General features: G+C 43.3%; 1 protein-coding gene across 4 annotated transcripts in view; it reads right to left on the bottom strand.

Moving 5' to 3' along the window:
• Positions 1–22,976, bottom strand: part of GRM1 (glutamate metabotropic receptor 1) — a 304,645-nt gene that overhangs the window by 55,420 nt on the left and 226,249 nt on the right. For all 4 annotated transcript variants that reach the window (XM_072140917.1, XM_072140920.1, XM_072140918.1 and 1 more), the window contains exons 5-7: positions 11,780–12,026; positions 10,021–10,189; positions 6,570–6,696 (exon numbers count right to left, since the gene is read on the bottom strand). In XM_072140917.1, the coding sequence (XP_071997018.1) occupies positions 6,570–6,696; positions 10,021–10,189; positions 11,780–12,026 (543 nt within the window). The remainder of the gene's footprint in view (positions 1–6,569; positions 6,697–10,020; positions 10,190–11,779; positions 12,027–22,976) is intronic.

Here is a 22,976-nt window from a genome sequence, read left to right as displayed (position 1 = left end):
TACTAACCCGATGAGTTGTTAGATATGCTAGATGAAGGATGTGGACTTGCGACATTCTATCTCTGAGACTAGGAGAAACCAATTTGGGTGTAGAGAGGACAAGGTTCCGCTCCTCATCAGTTAATGGACCAAGCTCATTTTCCCAATGTGGCCGAGTCTGGTGAATGTTTGACGTGGGTGGATAGGAGCTCACTATATGAACGTGAAATGAGGTCTTTACCTCAGGTCTCCCAAAGAATAGGAGGAATGGGGAAGGCTTTCTCCACCAGCTGATCGCCGGGGAACTGTGTGGTTATAGTGTGGTGTGGAGATACAGCAGGGTAAACTTATACACCATTGGTGTAGTAATGAGAACATACTCTTGCCCATAACAGAGTTTATGCAGCGGGAGGGGACACCCCTCTGTTCCTCTCATTTGGACAAAACAGGAGATTCTCAGGTGAAGTGAAAAGTCCAGAATGGAGATTAATAAGAAGTGCCATAGATCAGGATTTCTCAAGATTAAATATTTAATGAAAATGAGACAACTGGGCTGCATAGTGATATAGTTTGAAATTGGGAAGTCCCACCCTCCCCTCCACCCAGGATCGGAACAACACGTGGGTGGCCACTCTTACCCTGGCTCCCCCCCCCCCCCCGACAAACCCGGCTACACAGATATGCAGTTTTTGAAAAAAGTGACATGGTAAATAGACCTTGGACATTTAGAATCTTGGGCAGGAGGACCATCTTCAACCAAATTCATATGGGCAGGAAGAGCAAGGAAGATCTTTGACCATGCCCCTATATATTGGCGCAATAGAGCCAGCAGGAAGAGGGGTGCATTCAATAGATGGTAGTCTATAACAGAGTGCTTGACCCTCATCCACAGGTATCTAATCTCCGAAGTCACTAGCCTAGCTGCAGCTTCAGTACTAGGGACTGAGTGATCAGTGGGGAGACTAAGCAACTTAGAATAATTGATCCTAAGGCCCAAGTGGAGACCAAACAAGGTGATTACCTACAGTACTGCACTCAATCAGGGTCCTGAGTCAAATTAGAAAAATAGGGTATCATCTGCGGACAAACTAACAGTCTTCACCACCTCACCCATTGTCAGTCCCCAGTGACCACATTTCTCTGCCAGTGGCTCACCAAAGATAGCATAAAGCAGGGGGGAGAAAGGTCAGCCCTGGAGTGTACCTCTAGCTAAAGTAAACTGTTTGGAGGAAATCCCATTCACCAACACGGAGGTCACAGGGGAGCATAACAGGAACCGGACCCAGGTTATGAAGTCCCTGGGGAATTTAAACCTCCCCATTAACAGATAAGGCCATTTCAGTGAGTTAAAGGCCTTGGCCGCATCCAGCGAGACCAAGACCCACGATCCAACATTATCATGGACTGCCTGAAGGTTTAGAATAAGCCTGCGCAGACAAGCCAGGACCTTAGCCAGGATTTTAACATAAATCTGGAGCAGAGAGATGGGATTTTAAGATTCACAGTCCTTTGGGTCCTTTCCTGGTTTGGGGATGACTATGATGTGTGCTTCAGCCATGGAGCAAGGCAAGAAGCCTGACTCAAATGCCTCTGTAAAATGTACACACAGTAGGAGAGCTAGAACATTAGTGGGTTGTTTTTAGAATTCATCTGGTAGGCCTTCGGTACCGGGGGATTTACCATTGGGTAGATTTACAATGGCCTCAGCAATTTTTAGTTCTGTCATAGGGGTCCCTAGTACAGTACTGTGCTCCAGAAAGAGGGAGGGAAAGAGACCTGAGATAGTCAACTGTCTCCTGGTGGGTCACCACATATGAGGAAGAGTACAGGGAGGCGTAGAAGTCTCCAAAGGCATCAGTAATCTCCTTAGGCTCATGCAGCATGGCAGCAGTGTCTCTCAGGTCGAAGATCTTTGTGATAACAGCGGGAATAGAGTCTTCCTTGGCCAAATGTGCAAGCAATGTACACCACAGTGGTCTTTGTGCTCAAAGTGGCTTTGCTTGAAAAGAACAATGCCGCTTAGTTTTGTCAGTCATAATGGAGTTAATGGAGTAAGTCCGCTGTGCGTCATGCCAATTACATAAGTGTGATGGGACCGAAAAAAGGAGGACCATTGCTCAGAGAAGTATGCAGGGGTGTTTTTTTTTTTTTGTTTCGATGCATGCACAAAAATCATAATTTTTGTTGTGTTTTATATTTATTTTTTATTTAAGGTGTTCACTATACAGGTTTAGTAATGATTTAATTTCATTGTAGGGGTTGTTACGGATGTGGTGATATCCACTTTTCTTTGTGTCTGGGAGTTTTACACTATATAGGGCATTTAGGAGACTTTTATGCTGTATTACACATTATTTTTATTAAACTGTTTTTTTACACCTTTTTTTTACACTTGTTTGTACCCCTCTTGGACTTGAACAAGTGATCATTTGATCACTTGTTCAGATTAATACACTGCCATACTGATGTATAGCCGTGTATTATGCCAGTCAGCCTATACAAATACATCTGCTGACACCTGCACTGCCTGGCCAAGCAGGCAGTCAATTTAAAGCATCCCTGGGGTCCTTCATTGTCTCCAAGGCAACCTGGGGTCCAATCAGAACTCCTATACTAGGTGCAAGAGGGGGTGGGGCGTGGGAGGGAGGGAGGCAGTGGTAGGATGGATAGGTGGGTGACCCCTTTATAGGTGCTGCAGTCATGCTTGTTGCGATCCCAGCTGTAAGTATATAGTGCATATACCAAACAAAGGTATATCTGGTTTACAAACACTTCTCTTTAGTTTGTTTTTTTCCCTAACCTACAGCCTCTATATGGTTTATGGATTTCTGGATGTACTAGAACCTCCTCCCATCTCTCTGAATCAGCAGGCCATGGAGTTCACCATCACTTGACTTGGAGAGCTCCAAAGACTATATCTCCCCCTCCACCCCTTCTTTTATCAGCTGTGCATTGTATAGCACTCTAAGTTCTGGTCCTGGTCCAGGCCTCAGTCCAGATATCATAGAAATGGTGTGTTTGTAAGTCACAGCTGGAAGAGGTTATCATGAAGTTCTTTGGGTTCACACGTTCAGTTTTTCAGATGCAGTTTTTGAAACCAAAAGCAGGTGTGGATCATAATGGGTTGAGTCAAATAATTAAAAGGTGCTGCTGCTCCTCCTACATTACATTCCAGGTTTGGGCATCAAAAACTGCATCTGAAAAACTGAATGTGTGACTACACCCTTTATGTGATGGAGCAGATTATTACCTGTGAGTTGCTAGAAATCACTTTGGCTTAAGTCCTTAAGTCATTGTCTAACCTTCTAGTGTATAATACAGTTAAGCATTGTATTGACAGTAAACCAGGTCTGTTTAGTTCTTGAAAAGTGTGTTTCATTTAATACTACCATATTTTCTGGACTATAAGTGAACATATTTATTTCACATCAATTAAAATTCCTTAGTTGTCACATAAATAGCTCTCATATAAATGGCTCAGCAGGGGCATCGCTAGGTCAAAAGATCCGGGGCCCATGCCCCGAATCTTTTTTCCTGAGCCCCGAATCTCCCTGGGCTGCATCAGCCGATTTCAAGTCTTCCTGCTTCCCCAGGATGCTGAAAGAGTTAAACACTGTGGAGGAGCACAGAGCTGTCAGAGCATAGGAGCACAACAGGCAGGGACCTCTGCCACACTAACAGTGTGAGGAGAGAGGAGTAATTGCAGGCAGCCCCACCCCCATATCAGAGTCTGACAGGAGGGAACAACAACCTGTCAACTGAGGACAGAGAAGATGCTGGGACCACTAGTAGTGGGCAGATCTTATCTTATCAGTGGGCAGGTGAATCAAAAGAGGTGTCAAGAGGTGTAAACAGGGTCAGGAGGTATCAGTTGGGATCAGAGGTGTGAGCAAGGGTCAGGGGATGTGAGCATGAGGTGTGAGCAGAGGTCAGAGGATGTGAGCAGAGGTCAGGGGATGTGAGCAGGAGGTGTGAGCAGAGGTCAGGGGATGTGTGCAGGGCTCAGGGGATGTGAGCAGAGGTCAGGGGATGTGAGAATGAGGTGTGAGCAGAGGTCAGGGGATGTGAGCGGTAGGTGTAAGCAGAGGTTAGGGGATGTGAGCAGAGGTCAGGGGATGTGAGTAGGAGGTGTGAGCAGAGGTCAGGGGATGTGAGCAGGAGGTGTGAGCAGAGGTCAGGGGATGTGAGCAGGAGATGTGAGCAGAGGTCAGGGGATGTGTGCAGGGCTCAGGGGATGTGAGCAGAGGTCAGGGGGTGTGAGAATGAGGTGTGAGCAGAGGTCAGGGGATGTGAGCAGGAGGTGTAAGCAGAGGTTAGGGGATGTGAGCAGAGGTCAGGGGATGTGAGTAGGAGGTGTGAGCAGAGGTCAGGGGATGTGAGCAGAGGTCAGGGGATGTGAGCAGGAGGTGTGAGCAGAGGTCAGGGGATGTGTGCAGGGCTCAGGGGATGTGAGCAGGATGTGTGGGCAGAGGTCAGGGGATGTGAGTAGGGGTGAGGATGGGTGATTAGGAGATGTGAGCAGTATTCAGGGGACGCAGGATATGTCATAAACACTGTAAGGGTGCGAATATACCGCATGGACAGGACACAGCAGAGATGCGATGTGATGCAACATGTCGCATCAATTAATGGATTGTGCCAATAATTCATATTTACAAATATATTTAGTAACAATTTTATGTTAACAGGACATGAAACGGTTACTAAATAATGATGTGGTTATTGGCACAATCTATTAATTCATGTGGCCAGCTGCATCACATCGCATCTCTGCTGTGTCCTGGCCATGGGATATAGTTGCATCTTAAAAGGGTTTGCCCACGAAAGGGAATTCACAAATTTCAATCCCTTAGTGATGTTTACACAAAAAAGATAATTTTTAACCCCTTACTTTACAATATTACTCAGTCTTATTGCTGTTTCAGCTCATATCACTCAGTGATGGTCATTGTAAGAATCCAGAGTGTGAGCGGGATTCTCTAAGCAGACACTTCATGATCCCTGAGATGCTGTGTGCTGACAATGTGCTTAGATTATCAGGGTACAAGGTTTAGCTACACTTTTATTTAACTTCTAAACATTCACTAGTATCTGACATATAGAAAGAGAGATGAGACAGATCAGAGAAGGTGAGATCCATGAAGATGGATATAACACAAAATGTCACTTTCCAGCTCTTGCTACATCTCTGCTCTCACACTATCAGATCTGCTGTGCCTGCTTCCCCCTCCCCATATAAAGAAATGATCTTTCTGTAACTTGTAGTTCTCCTGTCGCTGCTGCTGTTGTATACTGGCAGGAAGGCAGTGTGTATCAATGTGAGCTCCCCCAAGAAGGCAGGGGGATGGGGGCCGCTGCAGGGAGAAGCACAGCTCCACAGCGTCAGGCATAATGGCTGCCGACCCGAAAGTCAGAAGATAGAGGGTCAGAAACCAGGGGCAACTGAAATTGTGTACACCAGGACTGATAGACAGGTTGGACTTATATCTGTGAAATGCTGTATTTTTGTTATAAACAGTGAATTAGAGAATGTGTTATTTTGTATTTTTAAGTCTTTGTGGGAATACCCCTTTACAGCTATTTGCACAGGTTGCACATTTTACATGCAGATTTTCGTGTAGAAAATATGCAGCGTAATACAGTAGGTAGGTATTTTGTATTATTAGTACTACTGTTGTGAACAAGTGCATTTGAACGTAGAGCACGTAGGTGAACACTACTGAGAATTTGGTAGATATACAATAGGGCCCATGCCCCAGATCTTTTGTGTAGCTAGCAATGCCCCTGCGGCTCAGTAACATGCACACAGTTGACTCTGCTACATAAGAGAACAAAAACACACAAGCTTTGCTTCATTAAACCTCCCTTACCCACACACACTATTAGCTCCCCAAACACACAAAAACGTATATAGCATCAGATCTTAACCCCCTGTATTTCATAACTCCACTCACCCCCATACGCTCTTTATCCCCTCTGTAACACTGCCCTCCCCTTCTTCAGCAGCTCCCCAGCTCCTCACAATCTGTAGCTGCATAGCACCTGCAGTTCATATCATGTTATGAGAGCCTGGCTCCCCAGGCAAGGTTTCTGTATCTTACTGTCCGTATGCTAGGAGAGGGTGAGATTAGTGCAGAGATTGGAGACTAAGTGAAATGCTTTGTTAGCGTTTCACCTGATATCCATTACAGTGGTCAGGAGAGTCTGATAATGCTGGATCCCCCTGATCTTTGGTCCATAAAATGCAGACACTTTTTACCAAGAAGCTGTTCTAAATGTGTGTCTTATAGTCCAAAAAAAAATGTTCATTATTTCAGTGTAAATAATAAAGAAGATACTATGCCTTGGAGCTTGTGCTACAAATTACCTGCATTACATGTTTTCAAGGCAAATGATGTTGTGTTGCGAGTTTTCCCTGCTGTAATTCCTGCTGGAATGTTTTCTAAATTTACCGCTCACTTACCGCCCAGTAAATAACAGCATGTAAAACTGTTAATGGGAAGAGTAAACTTACTCTTTATAAATAATGGGCATAATTTCTTTGTGTTGCCATAATTTAGTTATGAATCCTTGCTTTAAAAATATCTCACCTGTCAGACCAGGGTTGGGCCACCAGCCCAGATCACAAGCTTTGCACGTAAATTCATCCTGTACAAATTCATTTTCCTTGCAAGGGGTACAGATCCAGCAACAACTTACTTCACCCTTTCTGATTACCTAAACCACACAAAGGAAACAAATGTGAAATCAAATAGTAATATATGAAGTCAAAATTAATACAGATTGTTATTTGATACAAAAATCATTAGTATTACATTTTTCAGTAGGAAGTTTATGCACTGAACATAATAGTTAATACCAATTTTTAATCCCATTTGGACTATTCCTGCATATTAGGACTACTAAATATTGATAATTATCCCAGCAAAGAGCCGGGGAGTAAGTGTTTAATTACTCATTACATAAAAAATAAAGCTTTATTCAGCACACATCTCAATGGATGCCTGTGTAATGCAGAGAAGTACATTAAAATAAGTTATACTTTTATTTTTATGGTTCCCCCAAGAAGTAAAATATAAATAGCTATAGCATTAAAAGAAATCAAAGGCATGCCATTTCTGTGTTACAAATGTAATCACAATAACAGAGCTGCATGAAAGCTTGGTTTTTACGTAACAAATTGTCCTTCCTAATATTTAATATCTTTATTTAATATTTGGGTACAGTGCAACCTTTTGATTACTTTTTATTCAAAATTCTATGTAATGCAAATTGGCTTATGTAAAGTGGTGATTCAAACACTTTTTATATTTTGATAGATCAGCCATTTGGGATGCAGTGATACCTAACATGTTTTATGATACCACATGTCAGTTCTATGGAAGGAAGAGGGGTGAACCTTTAGGTTTTCTGTCATTTTTGAAAAACTTAAAAAAAAAAATTATAACTGAATTTTTAGTCCTCCCACAGTACTTGAAACTTTAGCGGTCTGATCACACCCTCCATGTACTGCAATACTACTGTATTGCAGTATATGGGGATTTTGTAGTGAATCTGTATTGGCTTTTTCCGCACAAACCATTACAAATGCTGTCTAATGACAGCCCTGAGAGTTTTACAAAAACTTCCGGCTGGCATGGTGACTTATCGGTGCGCCCCGATGACATCACAGTGCAGTGATCTGAAACCAAAATGGAGGCAGTCAAGCGCTGCAGACATTTGAGCACAAATCTAAATGGTTAACACTCGCTATCAGTGCCAGCACCAATCGCTGGTGTAAGTGATGAATGTTTGTTGTATTATACAGCAAACACTCAGTGTGCATAAAGAGTGCTCAGTCAATGAGCCCTCTTCATACAGCCCCTCCTGCAATGTGATGTTCAGGAACATCCAGGTGCGGGAAAGGGTTAAAATATACAGCTATTAAGTGTTATAATATACAGTATGTTATCTAATGACCCAGAGAGTTTGGATTTTCAAGCCCCCTCCCCTTTATATTACAAAGTCGATGTTGATCAATTATTTTAACTTGGTATAAAACACTGAAAAATTACTAATATGATCCCTCAAAATATCTAATTTTATATATATATATATATATATATATATATATATATATGATTTTGGCATTGATGTTTGTTTAAATTCTGTAATGCAGTACATGGATCTATAGGCATTGCCACAGCCACCATGTTGTGTTTCTTCCACAGAAGATAATTCTGCATGTTGTTTGTAAATTTGCCCTAATGGTGCCTGGTAAACAATGATTTCAAGAACTGTCTGTGTTAATCAAAGTGTGTGTTGTAAAAGGCGACCTGTGGTTGATTGCTAAACGCTTAATTATTTGAAGTATTCAATTACACAGTTTACCTGGGAATTGAGTAGGAGGATTTATTGGCAATACTTCTAGGAGAAACCTTTGTAATTGAATGATACAAGCTATTCATGTGATACATACATCCGCAGAAATTATCATGTTGTTTACTAAACATTCCAACTGTGAGTCTGTGAACTAATTTGTTCTCCAATGTGCCCAGGTGCTGATGCCAATATTGAGGTAACAATAACTTACAAAATATTCACTGGAGAATAACTGCACTTTGTTTGTAATCAAGCATTTACAATTTTTGAGGGGTATTTTTATTTTATTGAATACCTTTTGTTCCAGGATATAAACCTTACTACCATACTGTGCTCTACAACTATCCTTTGTACTTAATATTTTAACTTGTTTCTATTGATTGGCTTGCTGTCATTATATAAGAACATTCTGATTCACTTTTGCAGACTGCAAACTTGACCATACCTAGTCCTGTCCTTTTATAACCACAAGTCTTAGGCTACCTGACTTTGCCGAAAATTGGCAGTGAATAACAGATGGTAATGCACTTTCCACAGCCAATTAGTATCAGTCTGGAAACTGATTTTTTTCCACAGATCTTTCTAAACTATTAGTCTCAGTGAAAAAAGGTTATGAATAAGATGCGCTCTTCTTTCCAGCCACACAGTTTGTTACATTTATATATGTAGACACTGCTACATTTATATATGTAGCCCAGTGCATACCCCAGTATATAAGTAGTCGAGTGCATGTCCCCATTATATAGGTAGCAGAGCACATGCCCTGAGTATGTAGGTAGCCCTGCACATGCCCCCAGTATAAAGTATAAAAGCACAGCAGAAAATACAAAAAATGTATGCTTACCTCCCCACTCTCCCTACAACCTCCTCCTCCCTCCTGTGCTTCTTTTCACACAGACGCTGACAGCAGATTGTTTGCTGGGCTCAGGCTGCGGCAACATTGTGCAGGCTGTGTGCCGTAAACAGAGAAGTACCCTAGGCACCCTTTTCATACAGAGAAGTATTTCATTTTTATTACGGGTTAAAAGTGGAAAAAAGGCTTATTTTGTAATTTACAGTACTTAACTCAAAATGAACATTATAAATAAATTCACTATTTTGTTTCAGTTGTTTTGATATATAATATCTATAATCTCAGGCAGCGGGGAATTTTTTTTTTATTATATGGAGAAATGTCATTGTGTTTCTAAGAATATTTTTGGATATTTTTTGTGAATTTACTTTATATGCCCCCTATGAAGTCATAAAAGACCCCCGGGGGACATTTTCATTTTTTTTAAAATATTTTACTTTATTTTTTCTCTTTTACAAAGTCACTAATGAAAATAAACAGCAGGGTGCAAAATGAAGGCGTAACATAAAGTTGACTTTACAGTCTGTAAAGTTACAGCAGAGTCCTCCAGAACAACCCAGTCCTGAGCCCACAGCAGGAAAAAGACACCAGACCGATACTACTCGCTTGGAGCCAGCTCTGCAAGGCCTGGATACATGGGAGTAGTCATTCCACCCAGTTCTCAGACTACTCCAGTAAAAGCCGTCCCGGATCAGCTGCAGCAAGCAGCTATGATACTATTAAATAAGGGTCAGCAACCTAAGGTAATACCTCAGTGACAGGTATTGCCCCTTACCCACGATACCTTGTGTCACAATACATATGTATACAGTTAGGTAAAAGCCTACCTTTATCTGTCCTTTTGAGCAAGGATCACTGCAGACAGATCTCACCATTCCACTTTTATTCATTTGTATCCTCTCATCATCAATATTTAAAATTCCTTCATGCCAAGTTCCTATAAGAACATAATCGTAGCGGTTTGGCTCAGAGAATTGAAGATTCATGATATCATATCTAAAAGTTGGAAAGAAATATTTTTTCGTATTTAGTATTCCTCTCAATTCATCTATTCATCATGCTATTATCTATTTACTATTCACAGTACCATATGTATAAATTGTAACTAAACTTTCAACAGAATAGTATAACTGAATAAGTGAATATGATAAAAGTAAACACTGGGCTATAATTTATTCAAGAAATATGTTCCTGTACCATTATTTTTCCTCTGTCTTTTTTATTAACCCATTCCCACATTTGGATGTTAATTGTACTACAAACTGTAGTATTATTTTTTCAGATTATGGATCAGCTCACAAGCACCAGCGGCCAAATTTACCAATTGCAGTTGTTAACACCTTATTTGCTGCATGATTACTGCATCTAAGAAGGTCTTCTGGATCCTTACTACAATGGCCCTGCATTCATGGGAATCCAATTACTATCATGGCAAACGAGGGGTCTTATGAAGTCTCCTGATGCTGTCTGATGCCAGCACACATCAGTAACCTTTCAGTACATGTCAGTATTGCAGTGTATTATCTTAACCAAGCAATCAGAAGATCACCAAACTAAAAATTGGCCAAAACAACACATTTCTATAGAAAAATCTATAAAGTAAGAAAACACAATCACAAAAATCCACATATTTGGTATTATTGAATGATTTAAAAAAAAAAAAAAAATACCAAAAATGATTTTTTAATCAAATGCTTTCATAAACAAATGTTATAAAAAGTAAGCAAAAAAGGTAAGGGGCCTAAAACAATTCCACTGGAAAGAACCACTTTACTTACAAAAACAACTGAGATTTTCTCCAGTTAGATTTATCAAATTTTGCAGCGCGTTGTCTAAATGAAGGGATTTTCCAAAACAATAACAATTTTGAAATTCCAACTCTACTTGTTTTAACCCCCAAGAAACGGGCCATTACAATATTTTTGCCAATTTTCCTGAAAATATGGAAATGGGATCCTAAAGTTAGAAGCCTCATAAAATCCTACAAAAATGGGAAGGTGCTTACAAAATAATGCCAACTTAAAGCAGACATTGGGTATAGAACAAACTTCATTGTGTAACAAAAAAAATATCAAAATTATAGTATGTACCGTATATACTCGAGTATAAGCCGACCCGAGTATAAGCCGAAACCCCTAATTTCAACACAAAAAACTGGGAAAACCTATTGACTCGAGTATAAGCCAAGGGTGGGAAATGCATTGGTTACAGCCCAGCCCCTGTAGTAGGAAAAAAAATAACACTGTACTCATCTTTCCGACATCCTCCATAGGTCCTCTTCTGTCTCAGACTGTCCCAGACAGAAGAGGACATACAGGTGATGTCAGAAAGGTGAGTTTTGACTTTATTTTTGTAGTTGACTCGAGTATAAGCCGAGTTAGGGTTTTTGAGCACAAATTTTGTGTTGAAAAACTAGGCTTATACTCGAGTATATAAGGTACTTTTTTTTTTTTTTGAAACATTGGAATAAATATTTTACTTGCTGTTGCAGCTATTTTCCCTTTTCCTTCTTCCCCTTTCATTTGATAAAATGTTTCCTTTTGCTATGGTATATAGTACAGTATATTATATAGTATAAACTCTTACCTTCCAGGAGCATCTCCTTTGTCGTCAAACCAAATATCTTCCCCAGAAACACCAACAAATGAACTCTTTATTAGAAATTCAAGCAGTTTGCTGCCATCAATAGGTTTCATTGCATCACAAAGACCAATGTGGCCTGGGCACAAGGCCCCATGCATGTCATGGAGGCCATGGGCCATTGCATAGATTGCATTAATGACAAATCCCATTTTGCTATCCTGTACATAGTTCTCTTCTAAGCTTTCATTGCCTGAAATATATAAAAATCAAAAAATAAGTGTACAACATGCTATTGACTAGAGATGGGCGAATCGATTCTAATGATTCTAACTTTGGTTAGAATTTCAGGAAAAATTCGATTCACGGGAACAAAGTTGTTTTTTCTCCCCTCATGTTTCTGCTAAATGGGCTCGAGAACAACATGCTACATGGAGCAGAGAACTCTGGGAAGGAGAAAGGAACACCCCCGATAACATCTGCAGACCTGTAAGCCAATCAGCGACCGGCAGCTTATGTGATGTCACACAGCCCTATAAAATCCAGCCATTTTCTATCTCAGCACTTCACACTTCATGTTGTAGTGTCCAGCTGCTGCTATTGTACTGTGCGATTCTTGCTGCAATCCCTCGCTGTTCTCCAAGGGGGTTCTATATACCCCAAATAGCAGTTCTATTTAGTGACAAAATCGAATAGGAAGAAATCTGTTTGACATTCATGCATCTGCAGTAGCGATTGGTGGACTAATCCCTGATTGTTCTTTAAGGGGGATCTGTATACCCCAAATAGCAGTTCTATTTAGTGACAAAATCGAATAGGAAGAAAGTTTGACATTCATGTATCTGCAGTAGTGAGCTGTCAGTTGTGGGGTATCTGTATAACGCACATTGCAATACCTTTTGGGGGCTCTAGTTTACAGCCAGATTTACGTGTGAAATCCACGTAGTTTATACAGTGATTTTCGCTGAAATTACACTGTCACTTGTGGGGTATCTGTATAACGCACATTGCAATACCTTTTGGGGGCTCTAGTTTACAGTCAGATTTACGTGTGAAATCCACATAGTTTATACAGTGATTTTCGCTGAAATTACACTGTCAGTTGTGAAGTATCTGTATAACGCACATTGCAATACTTTTTGGGGGCACTAGTTTACAGCCAGATTTATGTGTGAAATCCACGTAGGTTATATAGTGATTTTCACTGAAATTACACTCTCAGTTGTGGGGTATCTGTATAACGCACATTGCAATACCTTTTGGGGGCTCTAGTTTACAGTCAGATTTACGTGTGAAATCCACATAGTTTATACAGTGATTTTCGCTGAAATTACACTGTCAGTTGTGAAGTATCTGTATAACGCACATTGCAATACTTTTTGGGGGCACTAGTTTACAGCCAGATTTATGTGTGAAATCCACGTAGGTTATACAGTGATTTTCACTGAAATTACACTCTCAGTTGTGGGGTATCTGTATAACGCACATTGCAATACCTTTTGGGGGCTCTATTGTACAGCCAGAATTACGTGTGAAATCCAAGTAGTTTATACAGTGATTTTCGCTGAAATTACACTGTCAGTTGTGGGGTATCTGTATAACGCACATTGCAATACCTTTTGGGGGCTCTAGTTTACGGTCAGATTTACGTGTGAAATCCGCATAGTTTATACAGTGATTTTCGCTGAAATTACACTGTCAGTTGTGGGGTATCTGTATAACGCACATTGCAATACCTTTTGGGGGCTCTAGTTTACAGCCAGATTTACGTGTCAAATCCATGTAGTTTATAAACCAGTATGTCAGACAGAAAGGTGGCAGGTGGAGCAGGCAGAGGTGGCAGCACAGTAAGGGGATGTCGCAGCAGGGGTGACTCTGTGAGGCCAGAACTGCCATTGTCATCTCGTGGCAGTGTGTTGATCAACAACCCAAAGGTTGTTTAATGGTTGACTAGGTCATCCAATTCCTCAAATATAACATCTGACAACCCCAGCCAAGAGTCCGTAGGTTCCTCTGATACAACAATTAGTTGGCATGGCCCAGGAGCAGGCCAGAGGCCCTCACCTGTCCTCAACCAGGCTCTGTCCTGTTCCTTTCCCGCAGCCAGAGAGCTACTAGGTGGTCTGGGCTCAGCGCCACTATTCAGCGAGGACGAAGTGTTTGAGGACATTCAGCAGCTGCTTTGCAGTGAAGAGGTGGGGCAGACTTCCGCTGCTTCCTGCAGTAGGCAGGCTGTGCATACTGACATCGGTGAGGAGAGTAGCAGTGAACGGAAAACGCAAATTGACGAAGAGAGTGTCGGGCGAAGAGAGTGTCAGCTTGTGGAGCAGGCAACAAGTTGATACTGTGGCTGCGATTCAGCAGGGTGGCAGCAGTGCGAGGACGGGAGCCAAACGTCCGCGGGGTACAAATCCCGATTCGCAGGCCCAAATAAGCAGTGGCACAGGGGCTCAGCGAGGCAGCGGCGGTAGTAGTCGCTCAGTGCAGAGTGTTGGCGGTAAAATTACCACCTCAGCGGTGTGTGCCAGTTTTTTGTAAAGACACCAGAGGAGCCGAGCGTGGGTATATGTCGCATCTGTGGGCAGAAAGTGAAGCGTGGCCAGGGAGCTAAGCTTGGCACCATGGCCCTGCGCCAACACATACAGCATCTCCATCCAATGGCCTGGGAGAAACGGGTGTCAGATGCGGTCCATCCTGCAGGCACAGCAACAGCAGCAGCACCTAGTGGCACACAGCCTGTTTCAACAAGTCAAGGCTCCAGCACCTCCGCCGAAGGGAGCTGTTTGTCTTTGACATCATCTCCCGGTCCAGATGCTCCTGCTCCTCACTACGCATGGTGCCAGCAGTCATTGAGCAAGGCGATTACAAAAAGACAGCTCTATGCGTCCAGCCATCCTAAGGTGCAGAAGCTGACTGTGCTCTTGTCGAAGTTGTTGGTACTGCAGTCTCTCCCTTTCCAAGTCGTGGACTCTGCACCCTTCAGAGAACTAATGGCTTGTGCCGAACCGAGGTGGAGAGTTCCAAGCTGCAATTTTTTTTCCAAAAAGGCTGTGCCAGCCCTTCACCAATATGTACAACAAAAGGTGGGCCTGTCCTTGAGCTTATCAGTTTCTTCCAAGGTGCACGGCAGCGCGGACGTGTGGAGCTGTAATTATGGTCAGGGCCAGTATATGTCCTTTATGGCCCACTGGCTGAATGTTCTTCCCACCCAGCCACACCAACAACTTCAACAAGAGACGGCGCTTTCTCCTCCACGTTGTCAAACTGCTGCTCCTGCGCCAGTGTCCGCCTCCTCCTTCTCCACCACCACCTCAGCCTCCACAAGTGCTGCTCCATCATATCACATGTGCAGGGCACAGCGATGTCACGCAGTTCTACACCTGGTTTGCCTGAAAGCTATTAATGATTTTTTGATGATGCAAGTGGACTGTAGTACTCCCCTGTGTAACTTTGATGTCAGCCACTGGCAGCTCATGCGTGACACATGCCGTTTGCTCAGGCCTTTTGAAGAGGCCACGTTATTTGTCAGTCGCCAGGACTGCGGGATGAATAACGTCATTCCACTGCTTCATGTCCTGGAACTCATTATGCAAAATCTGTCTGGTCAGGGCACTGGAGAAGTGGAGACTACATCTCATGGCCACATGAGTCCGCTGGGGGCTGAAATGGAGGAGGAGGATGACATTGGAGCACAAGCAGAGTCTGGTGCAATTTGTGTTTTTTCTACTCGGGTGACAGGAGAGGAGGAGCAGGAGCATCCGGAGGAGGTAGAAAACGAGGCAGATGACCCAGAAGCACTGTGGCAGTATACTGTGAATATGGAGACTGGGAGTCCCTCAGAGTCACTTGCACAGATGGCCCGCAGCATGCTGCTTTGCCTAACTAGTGACAGCAAAATTGTCAACATCCGGCATAGGGATGACTTTTGGCTCTTCACCCTCTTGGACCCTCGCAACCGGTCCAAAATGGGTGACTTTTTTCCTGCTGCTGAGAGGAAGGAACAACTGGCATACTATAGAGAAATACTGAGCACACAATTGGCCGCTGCCTATGTGCGCCATTGTCCATCCTCTGTCAGGTCTGACTGGGGGATTCCTGGCAGTCATTGCTCACGTACTACTACCATGGCTGCTGTGGGGAGCTGGGGGGGGGGGGTAGGAGCAGTAGCAGTTCCATCAACAGTCGCTTAAGTCTGGATTCCTACTGCCCGGCCAGTAGTGTGGCATCAGAGCGGATGTTTAGTGCGGCGGGGGCCATCGTTACCCCCAGGAGAACCCGCTTGTCAGTAATGTGGAGAGACTGACCTTTGTCAAGATGAATTAGGCTTGGATCGGCCAGGATTTCAACTCACCAATGCCTAATGCATCAGATTAGATCAGCCATGACGCCTCATCCAAATGTTGAGAAATGAGTCGGGGTTCTAACTACCTGCCTCAGCTACTATTCTGATGCTGCCATCCGCCTGATGCCACACATCTGCTGCTAGTGGCACCATCTGCCTTCTACCATCTTTACCAGGGACTGGAATTGTCTGCCACATCCACACTATATCATGGTGCCACTCTGCAGGCTCCTGCTGCTTCTGATGCCACCTTCACACTATATCATTGTGCCACTCTGCGGGCTCCTGCTGCTACTGATGCCACCTTCACACTATATCATTGTGCCACTCTGCGGGCTCCTGCTGCTGCTGCTTTTGATGCCACCAACACACTATATCATTGTGCCACTCTGCTGCTCTTGCTGCATTTGATGCCACCTTCACACTATATCATTGTGCCACTCTGCGGGCTCCTGCTGCTACTGATGCCACCTTCACACTATATCATTGTGCCACTCTGCAGGCTCTTGCTGCTGCTACTGATGCCACCTTCACACTATATCATTGTGCCACTCTGCGGGCTCCTGCTGCTGCTGCTTCTGATGCCACCTTCACACTATATCTTTGTGCCACTTTGCAGGCTCCTGCTGCTGCCACTGATGTCACCAGTGCACTATATCATTGTGCCACTCTGCAGGCTCATGCTGCTTCTGATGCCACCTTCACACTATATCATTGTGCCACTCTGCGGGCTCCTGCTGCTACTGATGCCACCTTCACACTATATCATTGTGCCACTCTGCGGGCTCCTGCTGCTGCTTCTGATGCCACATTAACACTATATCATTGTGCCACTCAGTGTAAAAAGAGTGCACTCTTTGATGTTGGGATCTTGGCCCTCAGCTCAGTCCTTTCGAGCTGGCACAGACGTTACCTTGTCAGGCTGCGTTCCCGCTTCGCTTATTTGGGGAAGTTGGCCTATGTAAGTGCACATGGAAGAGAAGAGTGAAGCGATTCTAAGAGTCGCGGCTGTCATGTGCGTGTCATACTAAAATACAGCATTGTTTAAAGACCAAACCACGCTCCCTATGCATATTTAAGCATGGCACAATGTTCTACAACACCCTACAGGCTCTCTGCAGCCAGGAAATTCCTTTTTTTTTTAACATGATTCGTTTTGATTCGATTCGGGTCGAATCAAATTTTTTCGAAAAATTTGGCGAATCGGGACGAAACGAATTTTAACATTCGCCCATCTCTACTATTGACTAAAAATACTTTGACCAACAATACTTTTAAAGTAAAACTATTTTGGAAGATAAAGTTTATTAGTATATTTCTGAATAAAGTTTAAGTGTGGCAAAAGTGTCACAATCATGTACATCAGTATTGTTTGTAAGAATATCCACAAAAGTAACCAGAAATTTTAAGTAGATCAGTGGTTGGTCTGTAAAATACATGAATAATATTTAAAAAAAAACACCTTCAGGTTTACCAAGCAAAGCCGGTAACATTGAAGACAAGCTCCCATTTGCAGGTATCATGTTAACCCTTTCAGTACCGATGGTCATTGTTGCCAAAAATACCAAGTAAATTTTTGAAGTTCTGCTATGCACTTCTTTAAATGACTATATCTATGAAAAAGCTTTACACATCATAACAAATTTTACTTTGTTTTTTTTTCAAGACATGTGAAACTTTACCTTGATACAATAGTTTTTTCCTGATCATCCTTAAGGCAGCACAAGAACAATGAGATTATGGTCCCTAGGCATAATCACATAGAGACAGGTTAGCACAGCAATGAACAATCACCATGGGGTGGACCTAACCGCACCCATATAAGCTCCCTTAGGAGCATGGGCACCTTGTATTTTATTTTCTCTAGGTCTCCCAAGAGACAAGACGTAAGACGCAGCAAGGATGCCGAGCCCTAAACACCCGGATTGTATACGCTGTGTAGTAGCGTCCCTCGCTCCGAAGGTGTGCTCCTCTTGGGCAACGGAGGGGCACACGGGTTAATAACCCCCAAATCTCCCTTAACCGGTTGCGGTGGCTGCATGCCGGGGGGGAGGGAGTTCCGATACCATTCGGGTGTGGGCTGGCCTCCGGGGACCTCGGCATCTCTCAACCGCCAGGCTGGATGGTATTCTGGGGAAACCGGAAGTGACGTCTCACGGCTCAGTGCGACTTCCGGTTTGGCAGGTATGTGCATCTCCCCTTGTGTTCCCCTACAGACAATGCAGAAAGTTTCCGGATCAGCGTCCCACATGCTCAGCATGACCAGAAGTAAGGGGAGGAGCGGTAAGTTTAAAAACTCACCCGAGCCTAGTCTCAGGTTGCACCCTGCCATCAAACCCGGACCCCTCTGCTGCTGTGGTTAGTACATGATGAGAGGCTATGCACCTTTCTAGTGGTGAATATGTGCATATTGATCTCTGTTTATATTATCTGTTTTTTCCTGTTAGATGTCAGCTTCTAACTCAGGAACAAGCCGCAAGAGATCTCGCAAGTCTCATCATAGACTCTGCTCTAGCTGCCAGCAACCCCTGTCAGATGACATGGATGGCGATCTGTGTAACAGCTGTATTTCTCCACCTCCTCCTACCTATAACCCATCGGCAGATTTCTTTGCATGGTTTAAGCATCAGCTCGCGAACGCATTCAAAAAGGGAGAAGATAACAGGGAGTTCCCCCTCTGGTTCAGTTGTTTTGTATGATTCATCTGATAATGATTCTGATATTAATGTATGTTCCTCTGATGCTGAAGATCCAGAGGACTTTTACTTATTAAATAAGGATAAGTTCCCAGCTTTGCTTAAAGCCGTTAAGGATACAATTGAATCTGACAGAAATTAAGATCATAAATCCAAAAAGGAACAACAGTTTTATTTTCCTGTGTCGAAAAACAAGGTTCTCCCTAGTCACCCCGTTCTATCAGACTGGATGAAAAGGGACTGGTCTAAGCCAGATAAGAGGATTGACTTAGGTTCTAGGTTTAAGAGCCTCTACAAGCTTGAAGAGTCTGCATATAAAGATTGGGAGAATATCCCCAAAGTGGATTTAGCAGTCGCTCAATTATCCAAGAAAGCTATTCTTCTCTCTTGTCGGATCCAATGGATCGCAAGGCAGATTCTAGTTTGAAAAAGTCATATACATCTACAGTGTGCTCTTGTAAAGCTTCTCTGGCTTCAATTCCAGTAGCCAGAGCCCTCAGGGTCTGGCTAAGTGATCTTACCATTAGTATTGATGAAGGTGCCCCCAGAGAGGTATTATCAGACACTATGCCGATACTGAAATCTGCTGTTGTATTTCTTGCTGATGCTCATCTTGAGGTCCGCAAGTGCTCATCCAGATCCCTAGCAGCCTCAAATTCAGCAAGAAGAGCCCTGTGGCTCAAAATGTGGAATGGTGATATGGTATCTAAGATTAATTTCTGCTATTTACCCTTTCAGCCAGCCTCTATGTTTGGTCCTCAGCTATCCACAATATTGGAATCGCTAGAAGGAAACAAAGGAGTGAAATTCCCTGAATTCCGTTCGCAAAGGAGAAAATCTCCAAAAGCCAAACTTGGGAAACTTCCTCCTAAGCATTCAGAAGGGGAAAGGAACCATCCTTGGGTAAGAAAGACGGCTTTGCCACAAAGGCGGGCCTTTGACGCCAGGAGTCCTTTACCGAAGGTGGGGGCAAGGTTAGGAAACTTTTGGCGTCAATGGTCAGAAACATTGTCAGACGCCTGGGTTTCCTCAGTGATACGCAGAGGCTATCAACTGGAGTTCAAACAGTTCCCGCCGAACAGGTTTGTGTACAGCACACGATCCAATCAGGACCTTTGGCAGCTGATCCAAGAATTCATCCACAAGGCAGCCCTGGAGCCACTCCCCAATGATCAAAGGGGACAAGGTTTTTATTCTCGTGTGTTTCCAGTTCCAAAGCCAGAAGGCAAATGGAGACTAGTGATCAACCTGTCATTCCTCAACAGCTTCCTGGTCCAGAAGGCTTTTCGGATGGAAACCATTCGTTCAGTGATGAGGATTTTAAAGAAAGGGGATTTCATGGCCAAAATCGACCTCCGGGAGGCATATCTACACATTCCTATCTTTCCTCCTCACAGAAAGTACCTGAGATTTGCCATCAAGATGGGCTGAGGATTCATCGTTTTCAATTCACGTGCCACCAAAGTGGTGATAGTGCTAACTTCAGTCTTAAGACTACAGAATATATGCATCATCCCATACCTAGACGACTGGCTGGTCAGGGCCTCATCCCAAGCTCTTCTGGAGTCTCAACTTCAGAGAACCTTACATATACTGCTAGACCATGGTTTTCTCATAAACCATCAGAAGTCTCACCTCATACCCTCTCGCAACATAATGTTTCTAGGGTTCATCCTAGATTCTGTCAACTGGAGAATCACGCTATCTCCAGAAAGAATGCAATCTATCCAACAAATGGTGTCCAATCTCAAAAATCAGCGGACAGTGACCATCAGATTCGCTATGAAAGTCCTGGGGAAGATGACCTCGACAATTGACGCAGTGCCTTGGGCCAGAGCAAGAATGAGGTCCCTCCAAAGAGATCTTTTGAGGGCTTGGCGACGGGGCAAAAAGGATCTTCAGTCATATCTGACAGTCTCTCCACAGACGATCACAGATCTCTCCTGGTGGCAGTGCCGTCCTCTCTCCTCAAAGGGGTGTCCTTGGTTCCCCAGCCACAGAAGCTCCTCACTACGGATGCATCCTCCTGGGGTTGGGGTGCCCATGTAGATCATTTCCAGTTCCGGGCCAAGTGGAAGAAGAAAGATTCTTACCTATCCTCGAATCTCAAAGAGCTGAAGGTGGTTAGATTGGACCTCTTACAATATTACACAGTTTCAAGATTCTGGTGCAGTCAGACAACCTAGCCACGGTTTATTATATAAACAAACAAGGCGGCACCAGAGGTTGCTCCATGATAAAGGAGTGCAACCAGCTCATGGGCTGGGCACAACTCAATGTCCCGTCCAACACAGCAGTCCATATCAAAGGTCGTCTGAATCATTTGGCAGACAGCCTCAGCAGGAATTGTCTTCCCCAAGTGGAGTGGTCACTAGATGATCATCACATTTTTTCCCTATTGACAAGCAGATGGGGTACACCACTGATAGATGTGATGGCAACGGAGGAGAACTCAAAATGCATTCACTTTTGCACGATATTTTGCACCCCGAAAGCCCTGGCTCTGGACGGTCTATCAATCAGTTGGTCACATCATCTGATTTCCCCCGGTGGTTCTCATCCCAAGGGTCCTGACGAATATCAGAGAGGACAAGGTGGAAGCCATAGCCATCCTTCCTTTTTGCCCACGCAGGGCCTGGCTCTCACTCGCGTGGTCACTTTCGAAAGAAGATTCTGTCAAACTTCCGGTTTCCCACAACTTACTCTTGCAGAGAGGTCAGGTTCACCTGAACCCAGGAATGCTTCAACTAGCGGCCTGGAGACTGACAGGGAAAATTTGAAAAATTTTGGTTTTTCAAAGGAAGTCATAAACACTCTGCTATTATCAAGAAGACCCTCTACAGTGAAAGTCTACAATAGAGTCTGGTCTCTGTTTAAGTCATGGTGTGCTCAAAACACCACAAGTCCTAATTCCGGGTAAGTTAATTAAAGTGTTTTTTAAAAAGTAGTAACTTTTACCAAACTATGTTATAAATATGTACAACATTATTCTATTACCCTTCCCCAGGTTCAGCTACAGATGCAGAGGGTGCATGTACTTCTGCAATAAAGTGTTTCCTGCAGCTCCTTCTATATTCTGCCTTCTGCTGACCGTCTGGAGGGAGCTACACTTGAAACGTCTATATCTCCTGAACCCTTGTTGTCGTATTAAACAGGAGAGTTTCCCCTTTCATATGATATATGAATTGTGTATGGATGCTCAACATAACCGGAGATATCCACTCTTAAAGTTACAACTGTCAATGAAAAGCTGTACATAAAAATCAGCTTTTGTAGTGCAAATGTAAAGGTGAATATCTCTGGTTCTGTGATGCAATACACAATCCCTATATCATATTAAAGGGGAGATTCTCCTGTTTAATTTGACATCAAAATGTGCGTTTCTAGATGTCAGGGTTAATAAGATATAGCTGTTTGAAGTTGGTCATTGTAGACTTAAAAAAAGTCTTTTCTGCAATCTGTCACAGTAAAAGCTGCCGTATATTTACGTGGAGCGGCATTGAAGGCGTTAAAAAAAAAAGCAGAGGGGCTTAGCAAGTACAGTGGGCAGCCCTTGGACAACCCTTCCTGTTGGAATGTGAATATTAAAGGGAACCTGTTACCAGGGGCCATTTTTCTGACTCACCCATGTCCCCATAGAAAATAGTGTAAACATTGCCAAAGAGTTTTTATAGTAAAACAGTTTTTTCCCAAAAAAGCTAAGTAACATAAAACTTTACCTCTCTGTATGCACAACTGAGTCCCTAGTCCCTTGGGAGCAGGGGCGGACTGGGAATTTAAAGTGGCCCTGGAAAAAACTGTAAAAGTGGCCCCATTCTGTGGGTGGGGGTCAAAACAAGTAGGCGTGGCCTTGTGATGTGGGTGGAGTTACTAAACTCCATGCAAACTGTTAATAGATGGTCTAAATCAACATGTACACCACAGAGAAAGAAACTCATACTGCCTCCTTGTAAAGGAATAACACTTTAAGAGCACACAACTTAATACTGCCATATATGTACACTAAAAACATACTACAATACTTTCTCCAATAAACAAGAATGTAACTAGTATAATACTACTGCCCCTAATTAAAATATATTGTAATACTGCCCCCTATGTACAAGAATATACCTACTATAATACTGCCCCCTATGTACAAGAGTATAACTACTATAATACTGCC

Source organism: Engystomops pustulosus, chromosome 3 (assembly GCF_040894005.1).
Source record: "Engystomops pustulosus chromosome 3, aEngPut4.maternal, whole genome shotgun sequence".
Taxonomy (NCBI): Eukaryota; Metazoa; Chordata; class Amphibia; order Anura; family Leptodactylidae; genus Engystomops; species Engystomops pustulosus.
Note: the sequence above shows the minus strand (reverse complement) of the source record. Positions and strands in the feature narration are given on the sequence as shown.